The sequence below is a fragment of the Arachis duranensis genome, chromosome 5 (genome assembly GCF_000817695.3).
Source record: "Arachis duranensis cultivar V14167 chromosome 5, aradu.V14167.gnm2.J7QH, whole genome shotgun sequence".
NCBI classification, from domain to species: domain Eukaryota; kingdom Viridiplantae; phylum Streptophyta; class Magnoliopsida; order Fabales; family Fabaceae; genus Arachis; species Arachis duranensis.
This window is the reverse complement of record NC_029776.3, coordinates 84,226,376-84,244,220: the sequence shown is the minus strand read 5'-3', so window position 1 is coordinate 84,244,220 and position 17,845 is coordinate 84,226,376. Positions and strand designations below refer to the sequence as shown.

General features: G+C 36.4%; 3 protein-coding genes and 1 pseudogene across 3 annotated transcripts in view; 1 reads left to right on the top strand and 3 right to left on the bottom strand.

Annotated features, from left to right (window-relative positions):
• Positions 1–886: 886 nt before the first annotated feature.
• LOC107489884 (uncharacterized) lies at positions 887–1,789 on the bottom strand. The gene is made up of 2 exons (XM_016110653.3): positions 1,291–1,789; positions 887–1,191 (listed from the first exon to the last, which is right to left on the bottom strand). Exons 1-2 carry the CDS (start codon positions 1,787–1,789, stop codon positions 887–889), a joined length of 804 nt encoding a protein of 267 aa, XP_015966139.1.
• A 2,058-nt stretch (positions 1,790–3,847) lies between these two features.
• LOC107489930 (uncharacterized) lies at positions 3,848–11,306 on the bottom strand. Its single transcript, XM_021142930.2, has 20 exons — positions 10,913–11,306; positions 10,643–10,792; positions 9,983–10,182; positions 9,662–9,769; positions 9,298–9,468; positions 8,666–9,196; positions 8,474–8,548; positions 8,270–8,398; positions 8,114–8,188; positions 7,802–8,011; positions 7,443–7,595; positions 7,093–7,307; positions 6,574–6,691; positions 6,354–6,486; positions 6,077–6,284; positions 5,865–5,970; positions 5,293–5,433; positions 5,096–5,219; positions 4,848–4,967; positions 3,848–4,444 (listed from the first exon to the last, which is right to left on the bottom strand). The coding sequence occupies exons 1-20, from the start codon at positions 11,124–11,126 to the stop codon at positions 4,074–4,076; spliced, it is 3,552 nt and encodes a 1,183-aa protein (XP_020998589.1). The 5' UTR covers positions 11,127–11,306; the 3' UTR covers positions 3,848–4,073.
• Positions 11,307–12,293: 987 nt separating this feature from the next.
• On the top strand, positions 12,294–14,904 carry LOC107489988 (protein PLASTID MOVEMENT IMPAIRED 2-like; annotated as a pseudogene).
• A 554-nt stretch (positions 14,905–15,458) lies between these two features.
• LOC107489987 (uncharacterized) overlaps positions 15,459–17,845 on the bottom strand; it is a gene marked incomplete in the record, with an annotated part of 2,709 nt that continues 322 nt past the window's right edge. The window contains 2 exon segments of the mRNA XM_016110762.3: positions 15,459–16,548; positions 17,373–17,845. Coding sequence (XP_015966248.1) covers positions 15,747–16,548; positions 17,373–17,845 — 1,275 coding nt within the window.

The window sequence follows — 17,845 nt, the reverse complement described above, 5'->3', positions numbered from 1 at the left end:
TTATGTACTAATGACTTAATGTAGTTTTCAGTGTACTTTGTAATGTTTAGAGTAATTTCTTTGTGTTGGACATTATGTAATAATAAATAGCACTAACTATCAGTTTATATTCTATGTTTACTGTGCTTATGTTGTAGTGATATTATTAATGTATTAATCATCTGGAGTATGTAACAATGTTTCATAAAACCTTAATATGCTCATACAGATATTGATGTATTGATGTATTAACCATCATATTATATAATGGCACAGATATGTTATAATACTAAATTGTCATAAATTATAAGGTTACATATAGTAGGTCATTTTAATTAAATTTGCTCATTCAGGTTATATTATATAATCTCATATTAAATCTGTGAACCTAAGGGGCACCTCTGTTGGTGTTCGAACCAGCTGTCTGACGGCATCTGCTACGACTATGTCCTTCAGCCCCACATAGAGTACATCGCCTTGGACGATGTAACATCCGCGTGTCCATCTCATTCAGAAAGCGCGTCATCCTTGGGCGACCTTTCGTTACCCGTCTCAGGTATGGATTCGGTATAAACCGAGGTCCGTTGTAAGCAGGCCATGTAGCAGGATTTCCTAGTGGCCTAAACCTTGCTCGGTACACCCGCCGCACTTGGTCCATCTTATACACATCATGCACATACAGTTGCCAATCCAGTGCTGGTTGGCATAACATGCGAATACATGTCTGCAGGGGATCCTGTCCACCTGGAACTCACCACAGTCACATCGTAGGCCACGGAGATCGACTACAAACTTCAGTCCGCTTGGCATCTCCCGAACCTCAAAGACCTCATTCTGGCGGTCAAAGCAACTAACCTGAATATTTCCTGATGCAAGTTGGTTTTAATGCAACTTCGAGGTCACGATATCAGAGAAGACATGGCCAGCATTGATCCTTGCTTCCGTCTCCGCTCTTTTTTGGGGTGAATAACTCATTTAGCCTGTAGAATGTTGCCTTCACAAGAGCAGTAATGGAGAGATTGCATGCACCCTTCAAAATTGAATTGATGCACTCCACAAGATTCGTTGTCATGTGCCCCCATCGGTACCCACCATCAAAGACCAATGCGTACTGCTCGCGAGAAATTCGGTTTAACCAGTCTGTGTACGCCTCACCACGTTCCCGTAACCGCTGGTAACGCACCTCATACTCCCGCACCGTCCTAGAATATCCTGGTAGATCACAACATATGCAAAGCAAAGGAATGGAGGTTAATAGATTTATGTAAGGAAAATATATTAATAAATTGCTTAAATCTCATAAATGGTTACCGATGTTGACGACCAATTTTTGGAGGTACGGTGCCTTGAACTTTCTCAAAAAGTTTGACTCTATATGCCTGATGCAAAACATATGAAAAGCTCTTGGAGGTGACCACGCTCCGTTACTGCGTTCCACAGCTGCATTTATGGATTTGTGCCTGTCGGATATTAGACCCACACCATCACGAGTTACAACATGTTGACGAAGGTTACTGAGAAAAAAATGCCATGCATCAGAAGTCTCTCCCTCTACAATAGCAAATGCAATTGGAACGATATTGTTGTTGCCATCTTGTGAAACTGCCACAAGCAAACAACCCTTATACTTTCTGTACAAGTGAGTCCCATCCACCTGGACAATTGGCTTACAATTGCTGAATGCCCTAATACAAGGATAATAACTCCAAAATACACGATGCATTACCCGAATATCACCCACCAATTCATCGCCCTGATATGCAGGCATAGTCTCAAAATGGACAATAGCTGATGGCTCCTTGTGACACATGGCCTCAAACCATATTGGCAACACTTCATATGATGCCTCCCAACCACCAAATATTTTTTCAACTACCTTTTACTTAGCCAACCATGCTTTCTGGTAACTGACGGTGTAGTTGAACTTCGACTGGACTTCTGCTATGACCGATTTTACCTTTAAGGATGGGTCAGCCTCAACCAGTGGCTTTATTGCTTCTGCAATTATGATAGAATCTAGCTTCGAATGATCCTGTGAAATCGTGGCTCTTGTACATGTGTGACTACCATTATACCTCCTTATAACCCAACAGTACCTCCTGCTGATCAAACTAACCCTAATAAGCCAATCACACCATGACCCATACTGTGTACACTTGGCATAAAATGTCAACGGCTCAGACTCAAAAACCTGGTAGTCTACGCTTCGTCATATGCTATAGTCTTTTACCGCCTTAATAACAGCTTCTCTTGAACTGAACTCCATACCTACGCCAAATTCACCGTCTTCCACAATAGGAATTTTTGCTGGGACAACAAGCACAGCAAAAATTTCATTAACACGTACATATTTCAAAAACGACTGTAAAGATTAATAAAATTTCACTGAATCCAGTATGCTATAACTCCAAACCTAACAACATGTTATGATGTCACTCCAGACAAATAAATAACAACGGCAGCATATTTAAAAAGCATACCGGATTTGCCGGTTCGACTGCATACCAAACGAACCGGACCGGTCAGGCTGGTTCGACCGACAAACCAATAAACCGGACCGTTCCGGTCCGGTTCATGGGGTTTGAACCGTAAAAAAGATAGAACCGGTACAAATAATTATTGCAAACTCAAGCAATCCGTTATAACCATACTATGGACAATTTAATTATTATTTTCTAATTAATTCTTCTAGCATATAAAAGTAAAAAAAGAATCAAATACCCCTAAACTTGCTTACTCATAACTCAATCAATGTCTAATTAAAAAAGGACTAACACCACGTATACGTACCTGCAGTCATATATTTTGGAAATTCTGGAACATGCATGGCTTCCAGGTCTAAAACTCGCATGAAGGATGGCTCCTCAAACAGAACTTCGTTCGCGAGTGCATTTGCCACTTCTGTCACATCTGGGGCCATGGTTCTGTCACCTTGATCTTCATCTCCATTTGGAGCAACACATTCATAGTTGCTTTCGAACTCTTCTTCACTGTCACTATTATAATCTTCCCGTAGAATATTCCGGTCAGCCTCAGATTGTTCAAACTCAACATACAACTCGATGAACGAGATCTGAGACCGATTTTCAATATACATTGAAAACCTCTCCTGCATGCTCGCTTCGTCTGTCACATATTTGGTTTGATACTGGACGAATCCACCAAACACCTGTATGGGATATCTGTATAGCATACACGATATCTTTCTTGCCCTCTCAGAGTCAATTTTTTCACATATTACACCTTTCAGCTCTTCAAATGAGATAATAAAAGGAATAACAACATCTAGTGGGTTTTCACAAATAAATTTAACTCCTTCAGTCGTTTGTAATAAAATCTGACCAAAATAGTATATTTTTAGTAATATTCTGTCACTCATTTTTTCTCACTCACCACAAAAAAAGCATAACATTAATCTTAACTACTAGATTCTCAAAGTTAAAACTAAAAAAATCAGATAAAAGAAGCTGCCGTTCAAAAACGAAGAAGACGCCACAAAGCTCCCACCAGTTCAACTCATACTTTTATATCATCATTTTTACCGAAATCGGACCCTTCGACTAGGTTAAACATGAAAAAAAAAAGGAGGATACGAATTCGGGCCATCCGAGTTCCCCTAAAGCTTTCACAAAACGGAGGGTCCGAGTTCAATGTTGCCCAACTCATGCCCTCATCCACGAACTCGGATCCTGCGATATGCAATCAAAATGCTTCATTGTGAAATCGTTGGGTCCGATTTCATTCATAGGAATTTTTAGCTCCTCACCAAACAAATCGGACCATGCGATTTGTTATTAAAAAATTTAAATACAAACAACACGCACGGTCCGAGTTCCTTCTAATCACACTAACAAAAAACTATCCCACATATATGTCTGTTCCCCCCTAAACCATATCCAAGCGAAGCACACACATGCCCCAATTCCAAAAAATTGAGCCTTAATCCTGAAAATTAAACTAAAATATAATTGAAGAAAAATGATGAATGTTACTTTGATATTAGTATTACAAATAAGTATACCATTTGAACATTTTTGAAAATAAAGAAATATATATAAAAAAAAAACTGGGCACATAAAATATAACCTCAGCTCCTATGGATTTTGAGCTTCGTCAGGTGATCTTCCCTTGGCACGAAGTATCTCACTAAAATGTCCCATCATAAGTCTCCGAAATCTAGTATCCTCCCCGGAGGCAGCCAAGGCCGCTGCCCTAGGGGAAAGATTATTCGCCTCGGGCGGCGTGTCTGTGCTGTCTCTCTTGGTGCGCAACTCTCTCTCCCCAAAGAGGTTGCTAAGTGATGATGCACGTGAGTGTTGACTTTTCAATCTGGTGCTTGCTCCTGATCTCTCCTTCATTATGATCTCAAGTGCTTCTTTATGTGCTGGATCCAATGCATCCACGTCTTTCAATAGGTTCTGTATAGATGGTAGCAGGAATTCCTTAACACTATTTGCACCAAGATCTACAACATGCATGCATGCACAAGACAAATATTAGAATTCTTAATCAAGGAGAAAATTTTTGAATTTTTTATACTCCTTAAAAATGAAGATAGAAATTATTTGTATTAATTCTCTATTACTTTGTAATTTTGTCTTAGAATTAGAATCTAAAGGCATTCTAATAGTACAAGTTAAGAGTTCACACTATGTTGTAATTTAGTACTAAAAAATCAACTAACTTAGTCACCAAAGAATATCTTTGATCCGAATACAATGATTTTTTCTTGGTGCCTGTATTGGCATTTTCTTGTTTATTTTTTTACATTTAACATCATATTTTGCACTTAATTATATAAATGTGATTGTACCAAGTCTTTTAGTGACAGATATTTTGAAACAAAAAGAGTAATTAATCAAGCGAACCTGTAGCATCTAGAGCGCGAATCGCCTCACAAAATGCGTTAGCTCGCTCTCGCCGAGGAATCAAATCCCCTGAAGCAGTAGATGGAGCGGCTGTGAGTTGAGCAATCTTGGACAAAAGATGTAACATCATCAAGTTGAAGAAAACAAATGAAATGATAGAATTTTGGTGAACCTGAAAAGTAACAGAAAATTTTCCAAAACATTGATAATTTAATATGATTTCTAGAAATTTTCTTTCTTAAGGATATAATCTCTAAGCTGTTCTGTTGTATGAGGCACTGCAACCACCAGAGCATGAATGACAGCAATGGTGGCTTCATGGGATCTTTCTTCAAGAAATGCACCCATTTGAACTCTTATCTTGTCAACTATCTGCAACATATCCATTTGAGTATTAGTAACTTAAAAAAATATGTATCAATATTGACAGAGTTTTGAGAGATACCATGTCAACTTTGAAGTTTTGAGCCACAGCACCAAAAGCTTCAATGCTGGCACACTTGACATTGATGTTTTGGTCAGATCCAAGAGTAACTAAAGCAGGTAACACATTTGTTGAAGCAACTTTTGCATCAACATATTGCACCTATCATGTATTAAAGACCCCTTATATATGTTAGTTTCTGCATAGACATAACTAGTAACAAACAAAAAGTTAAACTAGTTTGTTGGTCTTTGTAATTTTTTCAAATTTGTAATTAGATCTTATATTTTAAAATTTTTTAATTAGGTCTCTATACCAATTTTAAAGTGGTAATTAAATTCTTTTTAACAATAAATATTACAAAAACGTTTTCATCTATCTCAAACTACTAACGAATATGCCTTAGCATATCGTTAAGTTAAACATGTTTTGGTATGGCAAGGATGTGATTAAAAATTAAAACTAATGTAGAAAGTAGGAATCCAATTAAAAACTTTAAAGTGTAGAGACTCAGTTATAAATTAGTGAAATTATAAGGACAAACAGAGTAATTTAACTCAAACAAATAACTAAGAAAAACAATATAATCTTACAATAACTTTGAGAAGATTGGCAGCACTTGTTTTTATTTCCTCATTTGAGCTAACAACCATGTTCCATATGATATCAAATACCATACCATGGTTTTCTTCATATATGCTACAAAAATGTTTTCAATATATATAAGCTCATATATAGATAAGAGATTTTAAACTGTAAGGATCTAATTAAGAATCTCTATAGATTAGTTAGAGGATTGACAAACCAAATGAAGCGAACGGCATTAATAATCTCAAGGGTGTGTTTGGATGAAGGATTCTCCTTCTTGGAACTGTCTTCTTTTAGTAGAAGATTTCTCAAGTACTCTGCTAACTGATCTCTTTTCCCTGGAGCTCCCAAAATTCCAGCCAGCAGAAGTGGTAGCACACATGATGCAGCAATCTTTTCAGCAACAACATTCCTTGGTCTCAAACCTACAACAAGTGATCAGATGCCAAATACAGTAATGATGTAAATGGTTTTATATTAAATCGTATAGTTACCTTTAATTCTAGAATGAATAGAAGTTGGAAAGTATGTGAAATCGGCATCATCCCCAACTGCTGTTAAAAATACAGGTAGCATTATGCATGTTGTGTAGGATTCCCCAAACATTTCAGAAACAGATAACAGAAACTGCAAAATTTCATTCAACAAAATCATCATTCAGTTGTTAACCATGCTCCTTATACACAATAATGAAAAGGTAAAGACTATAGTGACCTTTGAGATTCGGCTCCGTAAGTTATCTTCTTTCCATGGTAACAAGCAAGCTAGCTGTATCAATTTGGGAAAGCACTCAACATGCATCCATTCAAATGCTTCCCATTCAACATGTTCCCTACCAGAAAGTGGAGACCATTCATGATCAGTTCATCAGCATTGAGAATAAAATCCTGTATGTGTTTTTGCTTACTCAGGTGTGCTATGCTTATCATAATGGTTTTAGATTATGGCCATTCAGAAATATTAGGAAACATAAACATATTTGAAAGAGGAGATATATACACAAAAGGACAAAATATTTCTATCTGGGAAATTGGGAGAAAAAAATGGGATGAAATCCTCTTTCTTATATTTGTCTCTATTATCTTTTTCTTTCTTAAAATACTTACTGAACATAATCTTATTATGATGAAAAGATGCGACGTTCAAGGCCCAAATTTTTGTTTCATACATTATTTTACATGTCTAATAATGGTCTTATTTATTTCATGGTCAACATTTTTCTTCTAAGCTTACCTTGCGTACGATTCAAGTAATGTGGTAGAGAACACCACTTTCTTAGATTCAGTGGTAGATGAAAAGGGACAAGTCTCAATTGCTTTCTGGTGCACCACAGGGAGCAATTCCACCAACATTCTCAATAGACAATCTATATTCCATCTCTCTCTTTCACCAAGAACATGAAGATGTGAATCAATAGAAGCTTTAACAGTTGATATAGGAGGACAATTCTGCAATTTGGAGGCACAAAATTCCACTCAAAATGATTGCTAACACTTAATACATGCTCCATAAGAAAGTTATGAATACTCTTGATCTGGGCACTAAATATGCTTCAAGAACATTCAAAGTTTTTCTAAAAATACCTGAGCAGAAGTTAACATAAGAGAGAGTAAACCTCTCAAGACATGTTCATAGTTATTTCCCCATTTGATAACTGCAGGAACCAATTCCTTGAGAGTAGTTTCCACTACCACTCCTGAGGGATCACATATCAATTGGAACATCAACTCCTCCACCTAACAACATCAAATGAAAAAAAATAATTGGAGCAAACACATTTGTCTTAAATCTTTCTATACTTTGTTCTTAAAATTTGTCAATATTATATTATAGGAAGAATAATATAAAAGGCTCCATTCCCTGGACCATGGCTTCAACCTATTCCAGAGCTTACATTGCAGCCAATTCTCTCAAGTCAGAAATCTTCTCCATGATTGCTGACCTTGAAATATTTATCCATGTTCAGGAAAAATGGAAGCAGCATAGCCAGATTGTGAGCCGCAGCTGCTCGAACAATGATGGCAGCATCTTCTATTAGTTGCTGCACAATGGATAAAATAAGAGAGTCGCGAATCTCCGGCCGCACATATTCTGCTAGATCTCCACATGATTGAGCAACAAGCAACCTACGCTCCTCATACATGTGACTTATCTGTATAAAATCCATAATATCAACAAATTATAATAAACTTTGATCCTAATTTAGAATGGCAAAGTAGAGAAACTTGAACAAATCAAGGCATGATATATGTACTTGTTCCCAACATTGAGGAAGCAATTCTGTTTCTGTTCTCATCTCTCCCACATTCTTTGCAAGGCTAACACATGCCTGAAATGATAAGAAAGAAAAAAACATGTTGCATTGATGAATGGCGTCCTTGAAAATCCTAAGAAATATAATATAACCAACCTCCATTATTATTCTTCTTTGTTGTTCATCAGGGCGCTTGATCAAGTTAAACAATGTATGAGTCAAGGAATCGCGAGTGCTGCTATCTGGATGGTGCTCGATTGCACACATGATTAGAGGAATTAGCTCCTGGAAATGATCAATACTAATTCAATATATGTTGTAAATCCTAAACCTTAAACTCTAAATTAGTGACTGACAAACCTCACGATGGTTGATCAAAACATAAGGAACAATTTTAGGCAAAGCGTCCGCAAGTATCTGAATGATTACTAATCCCTGTCAAATAACAACAAACACATATAAGATCAATAGTACATAATTTACATTTTGATATAGGTAAGTAAATTCTCTTTCATTATTTACATCATTAAAGCTGATGAACAATTGACTTACCGTCTTCTCAGATATTGCTTCATTATTTACTTTGTCTAACTTTACTTGTAACCTGATATCATCATTTTTGGCTTCACTATGCTCAGAAACAATTTCAACATTTTCAATAGCAGCATCTACATTTGAAGGACTAAGCAACCCATCAACTAATGCATCTTCATGTTTATCATCATAATCCCTAGGAGTTCCAACAACTGATGGTGGTGATTGAGCATCATCTCTCCGTGCGTCACTCTTGTTATCCTCCTCAACAGGGTGGGAGAATGATCCCTTGTCCTCGTGAATTTCAATCACTTTGTCTTCAGCAACAGTTTCATTTTCAGAACCAATAGAACTCAGAGCTTCAGGAGCTTCATTCTTTACCTTCAACCTTTTGATTTCTATATGCAAGTTCTTAATTTCTTTCTTGTATTTATCTAAAGGCTCTGCAGAATTAGATCCATCAATACGCTTTTTCATCTTCATGATATCGGTTCTGCAAACACGGAGCTCCTTTCTTTGATTCTCCAATGATTGCTTTAACAATTGTGCCTAAAATAGAGCAAAGAACCTCACAAGTCACTATCTAGGATATACTTTAGAGAATATGAACATTATTTAACTGAGACGTTTCAGAAACATATAAGACCTACCAGGTTCTCTTTGTCTTTAAGTTCTTTCTTCAGTACCTCCAAGGATTTAGTCAATGTGTCTACTTTATCATCAGCCAACTTTTTATCATTCAACAACGTCTCCATTTCTTGATTCAACCTCTGATTTTCTTTGAGCAACATCTCATTTTCTCGAAGTTGGGCAATTTTTTCCTGCATATTGGTTATACTATATTTACATAAATCTTGAAAGGCCTATAAAAAAAATGCATTAATATGTGTATGCATAACACAAGATAGACACAATTCTAATATTTAAGGATTTAGCCAAGACGTCAAGTTGGACCATTCATCAACACCCTTTAGGAAGGAACCAATGAACTTCTACCATGAGTGTAAAAATTACCTCAGCAGCCCCTGAAGTTGATGAAATATAGTGATAATAGTAATGACGCAATGCATCTGGTATTACTGCTTGTGAATTCTGTACACTATCTAGGTTAACATCTGTAACCTACAGAAATAGTTATTGCAAATTAAACACTGCGCGAAATTAAGGCGGCGTTTGGTTAATATCTCAGGACTGAAATACATAAACAAGAAATAGAGCAGAAAAGTTGTGTAAAGCAGATTAATCTGATCAAGTATTAATACATAAAGCCAACAAATGCAAAAGTGAAAGTAGTTAAAATGAAAAATCGAAAGTGGAATTAGATGCAATTCTTACCTCCTCATAAAATGTCATTGCAGTAAGGCGGTAGCCAGCAAAAAGAAGATATTCCTTCACAGCATAGTTAAGATCTCTTCGTTCAGTATTTTTGAGGGGTCCCAAATCAGTGAATGAAGTATTATTATTATTATTGTTCTTTTGTTCTTGAATTTGTTGCCCATCACTCTCTAGATCATGTTTACTACATGATTGTGAAGCTGCATTCGCAGTAGAAGCATCATCAAGCATGCAAGAATTACAACAATAATATCTATTATATATCCTCATAGAAGAATATCACCAATGCAAATTAATGTATTTTTTAACAATCTCTATATAAATGCAAGTTCAGGATCATGCAAGCTTAGCATTTAAAAAGACATCCTAAACACTAAGAGCACAACAAACTTGTTTCAGAGAAGTAAATTTAGATATTTTTCTTGTCGTGTAAGGGGGAGTTTTAGAGCAATGGTTGAGTTGTCTCTGTGACCTCAAGGTCAGATCACTAATGCAATTATCGGCTTAGGCTGCTTACATTACACCTTTTAGATACGGTCTTTCCCTGGACCCTACTTTGATGCGAAATGCTTGTGCACTAGACAGATGATTACATCGATAAACATTGTAACAACCAACAATTCTTAAATAAGATATCATGGAAGAAAGATGAAAAAGTACCATTAAGCTGATCAAGGAATTGTGTTTTGCTCTCTAAATCAGCTTTGAGCTTGGAGATGTCTTCTTGTGCCAAACGTAGCTCATATTCAGTAAGGGCTAACTTGCTTTCTGCCTCTTCTTTCTCTTGCAGCAGAGTCTGCGGATCTATCACTGAAATTTCAAGCATCAGCATCTCATTAATCAAATCATAAATCCCACACACATATTTAGAAAGAAACAAGCAACAATGGTGGTTAATTTTGAAATTAAAAGAGAGAATGAAGAACATGCATGATGTGAGAGAGTTGAGGCGAGCGATTTGAAGAGGAGGGAAGCGAGAGGGATCGGCGAAGTATTGTTTGAGGCGAATGGCTTGTTCGTTGTGGCCGTCGTCGAGGAGCTCGTGGAGGAGCTCGAAGGCGGTTAGAAGGTAGTTTTCCTCCAACAAGAAGTTAACGACACTGTTGCAAATAGATGATTTCTCCATATCCATCACTTTCATCATCTTCTTCTTCTTCTTCTTCTTCTAGAAAGATCGATCTCATCCAATTAATTCTAAAAGGGAAATGAATTGAAGAAGAACAACAACCATCAATGGTTGCTTCCCAGAGTTTAATTTCTTCAGTTTCATGCAAGATCTTCCAACGTATGACTATCACCATGCAATTTCATTTTTGGAATTGCGCGCTTCTCGCTTCCTCTAATCCACACACCAATCATTGCAAATCATAGTTAAAATGTTCAAATTTATATTATTATATTAAATAATTTAATCAACCGTATTAAACATGTCAAACCATTGAAATATGTTTTACTAATAAAATAATTGAAATATAGCTATTGAGTATTGAACACGTTAGTTAACATTAATTTTGTATTCCTTCACAAGTTCACGTAATTGAAATAAAAAATATATATATTCATGGTAAGAATAAAGGAATAAATGAGTGACGTAGAATTGAATATATATTTAAATTATAAATTAGAGTAATACCTATATTATTTTTTCAAAAAACGTTTAGTATGACATTTTATTTTTTGATAAATTATAAAACACCAAAATAATTTTTAATATTTTATTTTATTAACAAATTAGTCCACACATGTCAAATTTTTAATTTAAAAACTAATATAGCTCATTTTTGTAGGGGGGTTGATTTGAAAATTTAAAAAATAAATAGAAACTTTCTTTTTTAAATAATAAAGATTGATTTAACTAAATTTGTATCCGTTAATATGACAATCTGATATAAAAACTAAAGGAAAAAAAAATCAAAATTTAGTAATGAAAATTCGTTACAAACATGTTCTACTAAAAATTATTAATTTCGGTATCACTCGATGTAATTATGTAAAAGTATAAATAATTAATGAAACTAAGAAGATCAAAATTTAGTGGACCAAAGAAAACGAAAATTGATGGGGTCCAATGAAAAAGAAAAAATAACGGAAAATTTCAGGACAAGAGTTTTGATACTTGCTTGCAATGAAAAAGAATATTATTGAAAGAAGACAGAAAATTAAACATTACGAAAGATCCAAAAGAATAGTTTACGACATGAGCAACGACGTATGTGTCCAACAATAGCCAGTCACCTGATCAGTCTGTCGCTATTGCTGTTGCATAATTTATTATTATTGTTTTAATTTGTGCCATTTGAGCTTTGTTTACATTTCTCAACCACAAACACTTTCACCACAAACACCAACATTGTTTCTTGGGATAAACATTATCAAACTGGTAAGGCATTTATTTTGCTACCCTTTATGCTGTTTTCCTATAATCATTGCTTGAGTGTCTCAATAAGTAACCTAGTTAGTTAACCTTGTTACAATTTCATTTTTTGGCTACCTGGTAGGATTGCAGATTTCAATAGTCCTTCATTGAAGAAAAGCTACATGGATTGTTTATCATCTTCGGTATGTTTTCGCTTCAATCTTCATATATAGTTTGACTATAAGCAATTTATGAATTTATTAGATTTTTTGTGTGTTCTAATTTCTTGCATGTTCTTTGCTTCAGAAGTACGCTTCAACATCAAGAGAGCTTCAAAGAGCAAGAAGAGATGCTGGTTGGTACAAAGAGAGAAGACGGGCTGCGGATTCTGCGAAAGCTGAAGCAGAGTATGAGCTTTCTACTGCAAAGAAGACAGTGAAAGATCTTTCTTCTATGATTGAGAAATCTAGCTACAAGGTGAAGGCGCATAAGCAAGAAAGAGCATCACTAGAATTGAAGTTGCACAAGGCAAAAAGGAAGGACAATAGTCACAACCATGAATACTCACAAGTGATGAGAGAATTGGAATATGCTAAACACCAGTTGTTCCAGCTCAAGCTTGATGTGGATGCTGTTTTGAAAGAGAAATCACAAGCTGAGACGGAAATGGAAGCATATCCCTATCGCGTGTGATGCACGGATCAAGAATGGTGGAATTGCTGAGGAAGGAGATTGAGGAAGCCAATGAAGAACAAGTGCTGGTTGAATTGGCCAGGATTGATGCTTTAAAAGAAGTGGAAGACATCAAAGCTCGGAGAGAAAAGGAAGCCAAGGAGATTTTATTCGAACTGGAAAAGTTAAGAAAGAGGTTGAAGGAGGGTATTGAAGAGATAAATAAGTCAAAAGAGCATGAAATGAAATTAGCTATGACATTGTCTGATGTTGGTGTCTTGCAGAACGAACTGAAGCATGCCAAAGAAATGGATAAAAGGGTTCGAAGACATGAGAGCACTGAACACATCGAAGGAGCTTCGGGTAAATGGGAGGAATCAAGCGAGTCTCCTCCGCTAGAGACTCTAGAAGAAGAAGTAGAGGTAGCAAAGAAAGATTTAGCTTTAATAAGGGAAGAAGGTTTCCAGTTTATGGCATCTATGGATGTGATAAGAAATGAGATGAAGCAAGTGAGTGCTGAGACAGTTGGCTTAAAGGAGGAATCAAAAGCTGGTACAAAAGTTCAAAATCTCAATTCCAAGATTTTGAGAGCAAAATCTAAACTAGAAGGTTTGATTGCAGCAGAGGAAAAGGACAAATCAATAGTAACTAGTTTACAACATTCTTTGAATAAGCTTAATGCAGAAATAGAGACAGCAGAAAAAGAAAGAGAGCTTGTTTATCAAGAGGTTACAAAAACTAAAGCAGAGATAGAAAGATCCGAGTTTGAGAAAGACATGGCTGAGGAAAGGTTGAAACACATCATGAAGGAGCTTGAAGCAATCAAATTATCCGAAAGTTTAGCCTTAGAGAAGCTGGAAGCCCTCACAGAGAATGCAATGAGAGACAGAGGATTAGCTACACAGAACAGATCTTCGATCACAATCTCAAAGTTCGAATACGAGTATTTAACTAATCGTGCGGCCGAGGCTGAAAAAATCGCAGACAAAAAGGTTGCAGCAGCAAAGGCATGGACTGAAGCTGTCAAGGCTAGTGAGAAAGAGATACTGATAAGAGCTAAAATAGCTGAGACTGTAATCAAAGAGACAAAAGTAGAAGACTATAACAAAGAAAGGCTGGTTACAAAGAAAGTAGGTAGGGAAGAGCTAGAGAATTGGCCAAGAAAAGGCAAAATTAATGCATCAAGTGACTTGCAGATGCAGAGATCATTGTCTCAAAAGAGCAACAAATCCAATGGCAGTGTGACTCCTGCAAGGGGATCCAAATTTCAGAAGTCTGCTTCACCGGCAACTCGTGTGAGTCCTTTCACCATCAAAAAGAAGAAGAAGGTGATCCCAAACTTGACCAAGTTTTTCAGAGGGAAGAAGAACAAGAGGAGCAATAGGAATTCATCACAGTAACACTGCTTCAATATAACAGCATTGAGAAGGTAAAGCCCTAGTGTCAAAACAACAATACAGAATGCTTAGAGAAAAAGAAGAGAGACAAATACAAAATTAAGCAAAATTTCATTGTCTTGAAACAAAATTTGTTCGGAGACAGTAATAGAGACACAATTTTTCTCTATTATCTCCTGTTTCTGAATCTTTGTCTTGAGACACTTATTAAAGATAGCCTTAATGTCGTTTAAATCATTACAGAGCTTATCACTCTTGTTATTTTCATCTTTGATATGTTTATGATAGTATATAATCCAAACTACACTTAATTTAAAGCCTTGCTTTTCCTCAATAACAATAATAAAAACAATGGGGCAACTAGTCTTATTGCACTATGCTAGACTGCTCATCTAGACTTTGTAAAGAAGAGTGATTCTACACAAGGATAAAGAATAGTGCTATCAAATATCTTGATTTTTTTTTGAGAATTTGTACAAATATGTTGGTGCATCAAGCATGTGTGGTGCTGTTAAGAATGAAATACTTCTTATACAATTGTTGTATGTTAACCATACTACTAGTATATAATATAATTTGAGTAAGTAGCGGAACCCTATAAATGACAACTGAAATTAACTATAAAATTATGATAACTGGTATAGTTTGAATAAGTCCACTATTTGAAAACCTACAAACCATAGTTTAGGATTTATAAACGAACCGCTGACAAATTCATAAAAAGTTATACTGGTAGCTGAAAGCCAACTTTATTTATTTATAATTAATTCATTTTAAATGTTGTTATCATTATCCTAAGGAGGGTTATCCAGAAATGCTGAGGAACAATGAAAGGGAAAGGTATGGCAAAATGACAGAAAATCGAATCAGCAAAGATTCAAAGATTATCAACTCAATGGCATTATTATAAGCGATTATAATATAAAAATATTTATTAATTACACCGGTTGTGATGTGTTTCTGCACTTAATTCATTAGTGGAGTTCGAACATTAAACATTAAAGCTGCAACTAAAAATTGATCTCTGAATATGTGAAACACCCTTGCTAAGTTAATCTAAAGAAAATGTCTTCTTTTATATGAAAATCTTCTATAGGATTTGACATTATGGATGGTTTACATATCAAACATGAGAATTAGTAACATTCAAGTATCAAAGAAATATTCATATGAAAAAAGTAAAAAAAGAAAAAAGGGTAACAGGAAAAGCTCAACCTATAAAAACACTCAGAGGGTGAAGATAAAACAAGACATACCAGTACATTATGAGAAACAGAAAAGAAACATTCAAAGTCACTGTAGAACTTCTACCAAAACTGTATCTTGCACATGGTAAAGACTACTGTTCTGTCTGCTGCTTCAGGTTATCCACATGCAATTTAGCAAGAGCCTCAGATAACAAGTTTGTTGTAGCTTTTGACATGGTTGGGTATTTCGGAGGAGGGGGCTGGGATTTGTATATCTGATCACGAGCAAGGCCATCATCAAGTTCATTTTCAAACTCGGGAGATTCCCCAGAATTGATAGATACGTTTGGAGATTGATGATAAAATGAATAAATATCCATGTCTTGTTGCTGAGTTACATGAGTAGAAGATGCAGTCATTGCATTGTCTATTAAGTAATCTGGTGGGGCAAAATCATGGCCAAAAGGAGACCTGGCTTCCCGCATAGGTTTGTAAGCTACATGAACATTCATTAAGGGAGGATCTGGATTCAGATTCAATGAAGCTTTGCCAGAAGCAGCTATAGGAAAACCATTGGGAGGGATGTTTCCAATAGGCACAAGGTATACAGCACACGATTGATTAGGATAGTAAACCATATTCTGCAATGGTTGCGGTTGCTGGTACATTGGTTGGCATGATGGTAGTGGTAACAGGCCACTTGGGTGGATTGGTAGAATTTGCTGAGGAGCTTGTACAAACTGCAAATGCGGATTCCCCACTTGATTATACTGTGGAAATGAGGCATACCCGAGATCCATATTCATGTTATTCGCCATGACCCCAGAGGAAATGTAAGCGAGTTTGTTTTCAGCTTCAATGGATTCAGCATTGGTTCTTGCCTCCGAAATATGATAAACCGCAGGGTCTTCGTAAGATGTATTGGACATAACACTAGATGAAACGGTATTATCACTGAAACAAAATAAAACACTACCAGTTACCAAAACTGAGTGCGAGTATAAACAAGGGCATTCAGCTGCAACAGAACATACTAAATTGCCAGCAAGCCATTGCCATAATTTTTGCCATGATAGCTTAACACTTTTAAAATTTGAATGGAAGGGATGGGTGTTCTCACTACTTTGAGCTCAAGTAAGTGAAGTAACTGTCACCATTAAACAACATCAAATTCCAAGAAATAATGCTAACAGTACAAAAATACTCAGAAGCAACAACTGAGAATGTAGACTAAGGCTGTATTTGTAAGTATCTCAGTGTAGGAAACACGGACAAAAGACAGACACCACAAAAAAGTTATGTCTCGTCCATATCCTATTGTCTCCAATTTTTTGGTGAACAAAAACTTGGGTAAATTTTGTCTCAAAACAATTGGCAATTTGGCATGTTGCTTGTTTTCGTATCAGTTTCCCCTAAATAGGTATGTGTCTGTTCATATCTCTGCATTTCCGTGAAGAAAAAAATTAGCAAACCGGACCTAAAAGAACTACTAATCAAACTTGCATCTATGGATGGAAGTGAACCCAAATTGGCAGAGCTCAACCTCAGCTCAATATCATATAATCAGTTCAAGCCATATGATAATTGAACTCCAATGTCCAGTTCAACCGCCAATTATGAATTCCTAAGCTTAGCTTTACTAAGTTATTAAAAATTCTTCACCTTGAATAATCAGAGTTAAATGAATTGATTTATTAAATTGACTGGCAGTGGCAAAACAACAAACACAACATAGGCAACAAAAGTAAAAAAGAAGAGAAAAGAGCACAAGTAAGTACCACGAGATTGAATCCGAAGAATTCAACTTCCCCTTGCTATCCTTCAAAACGACGTCGTTGTTGTTGTTCTCATCAGCCTGAGCCCTCAACGGAGGCAAATTCGTCGACGAAGTTGAAGAAGAAGTGGAGCCAAAAGATGAGGTTGTATCCAAAACCATAGACTCGGCCACAGAGGAACAAAACTCCTGACTGGTCACGTGAGCATCACGCTCCATAATCTTAGCACTCTTAAGCGCGTCGAAGAACCACGCCTCCGTCTTCGGGTGCCGAATTGCAGCGGCGGAACGCGGAGAAGAGTGGAAGAAGAAGAGGAACAATCTGATGCGGTAGGGAGTGGAGTTGAGGCGGCGGTTCTCGTCGAGGAGTACGGCAAGGTCGTCGTCGGAAGAGAGAGAGATGAGTGAGTCGAGGTGGAGGTGAGGTGGGAGGTGGTACTTGATGTTGAACGGAGGCACGACGGAGAGTGTGGCGGA

What these genes read in the sequence shown, in the direction of transcription:
- LOC107489884 (XM_016110653.3), bottom strand. Translation starts at nt 1,789, where the DNA reads ATGTGTCACAAGGAGCCATCAGCTATTGTCCATTTTGAGACTATGCCT. An exon ending in AAAATTGGTCGTCAACATCG is followed by an intron (nt 1,192 to 1,290) that starts GTAACCATTTAT and finishes GTGATCTACCAG; the next exon opens with GATATTCTAGGACGGTGCGG.
- LOC107489930 (XM_021142930.2), bottom strand. Translation starts at nt 11,126, where the DNA reads ATGATGAAAGTGATGGATATGGAGAAATCATCTATTTGCAACAGTGTC. An exon ending in AAGCAATATCTGAGAAGACG is followed by an intron (nt 8,549 to 8,665) that starts GTAAGTCAATTG and finishes GTTATTTGACAG; the next exon opens with GGATTAGTAATCATTCAGAT. An exon ending in TCGCGCTCTAGATGCTACAG is followed by an intron (nt 4,445 to 4,847) that starts GTTCGCTTGATT and finishes TGCATGTTGTAG; the next exon opens with ATCTTGGTGCAAATAGTGTT.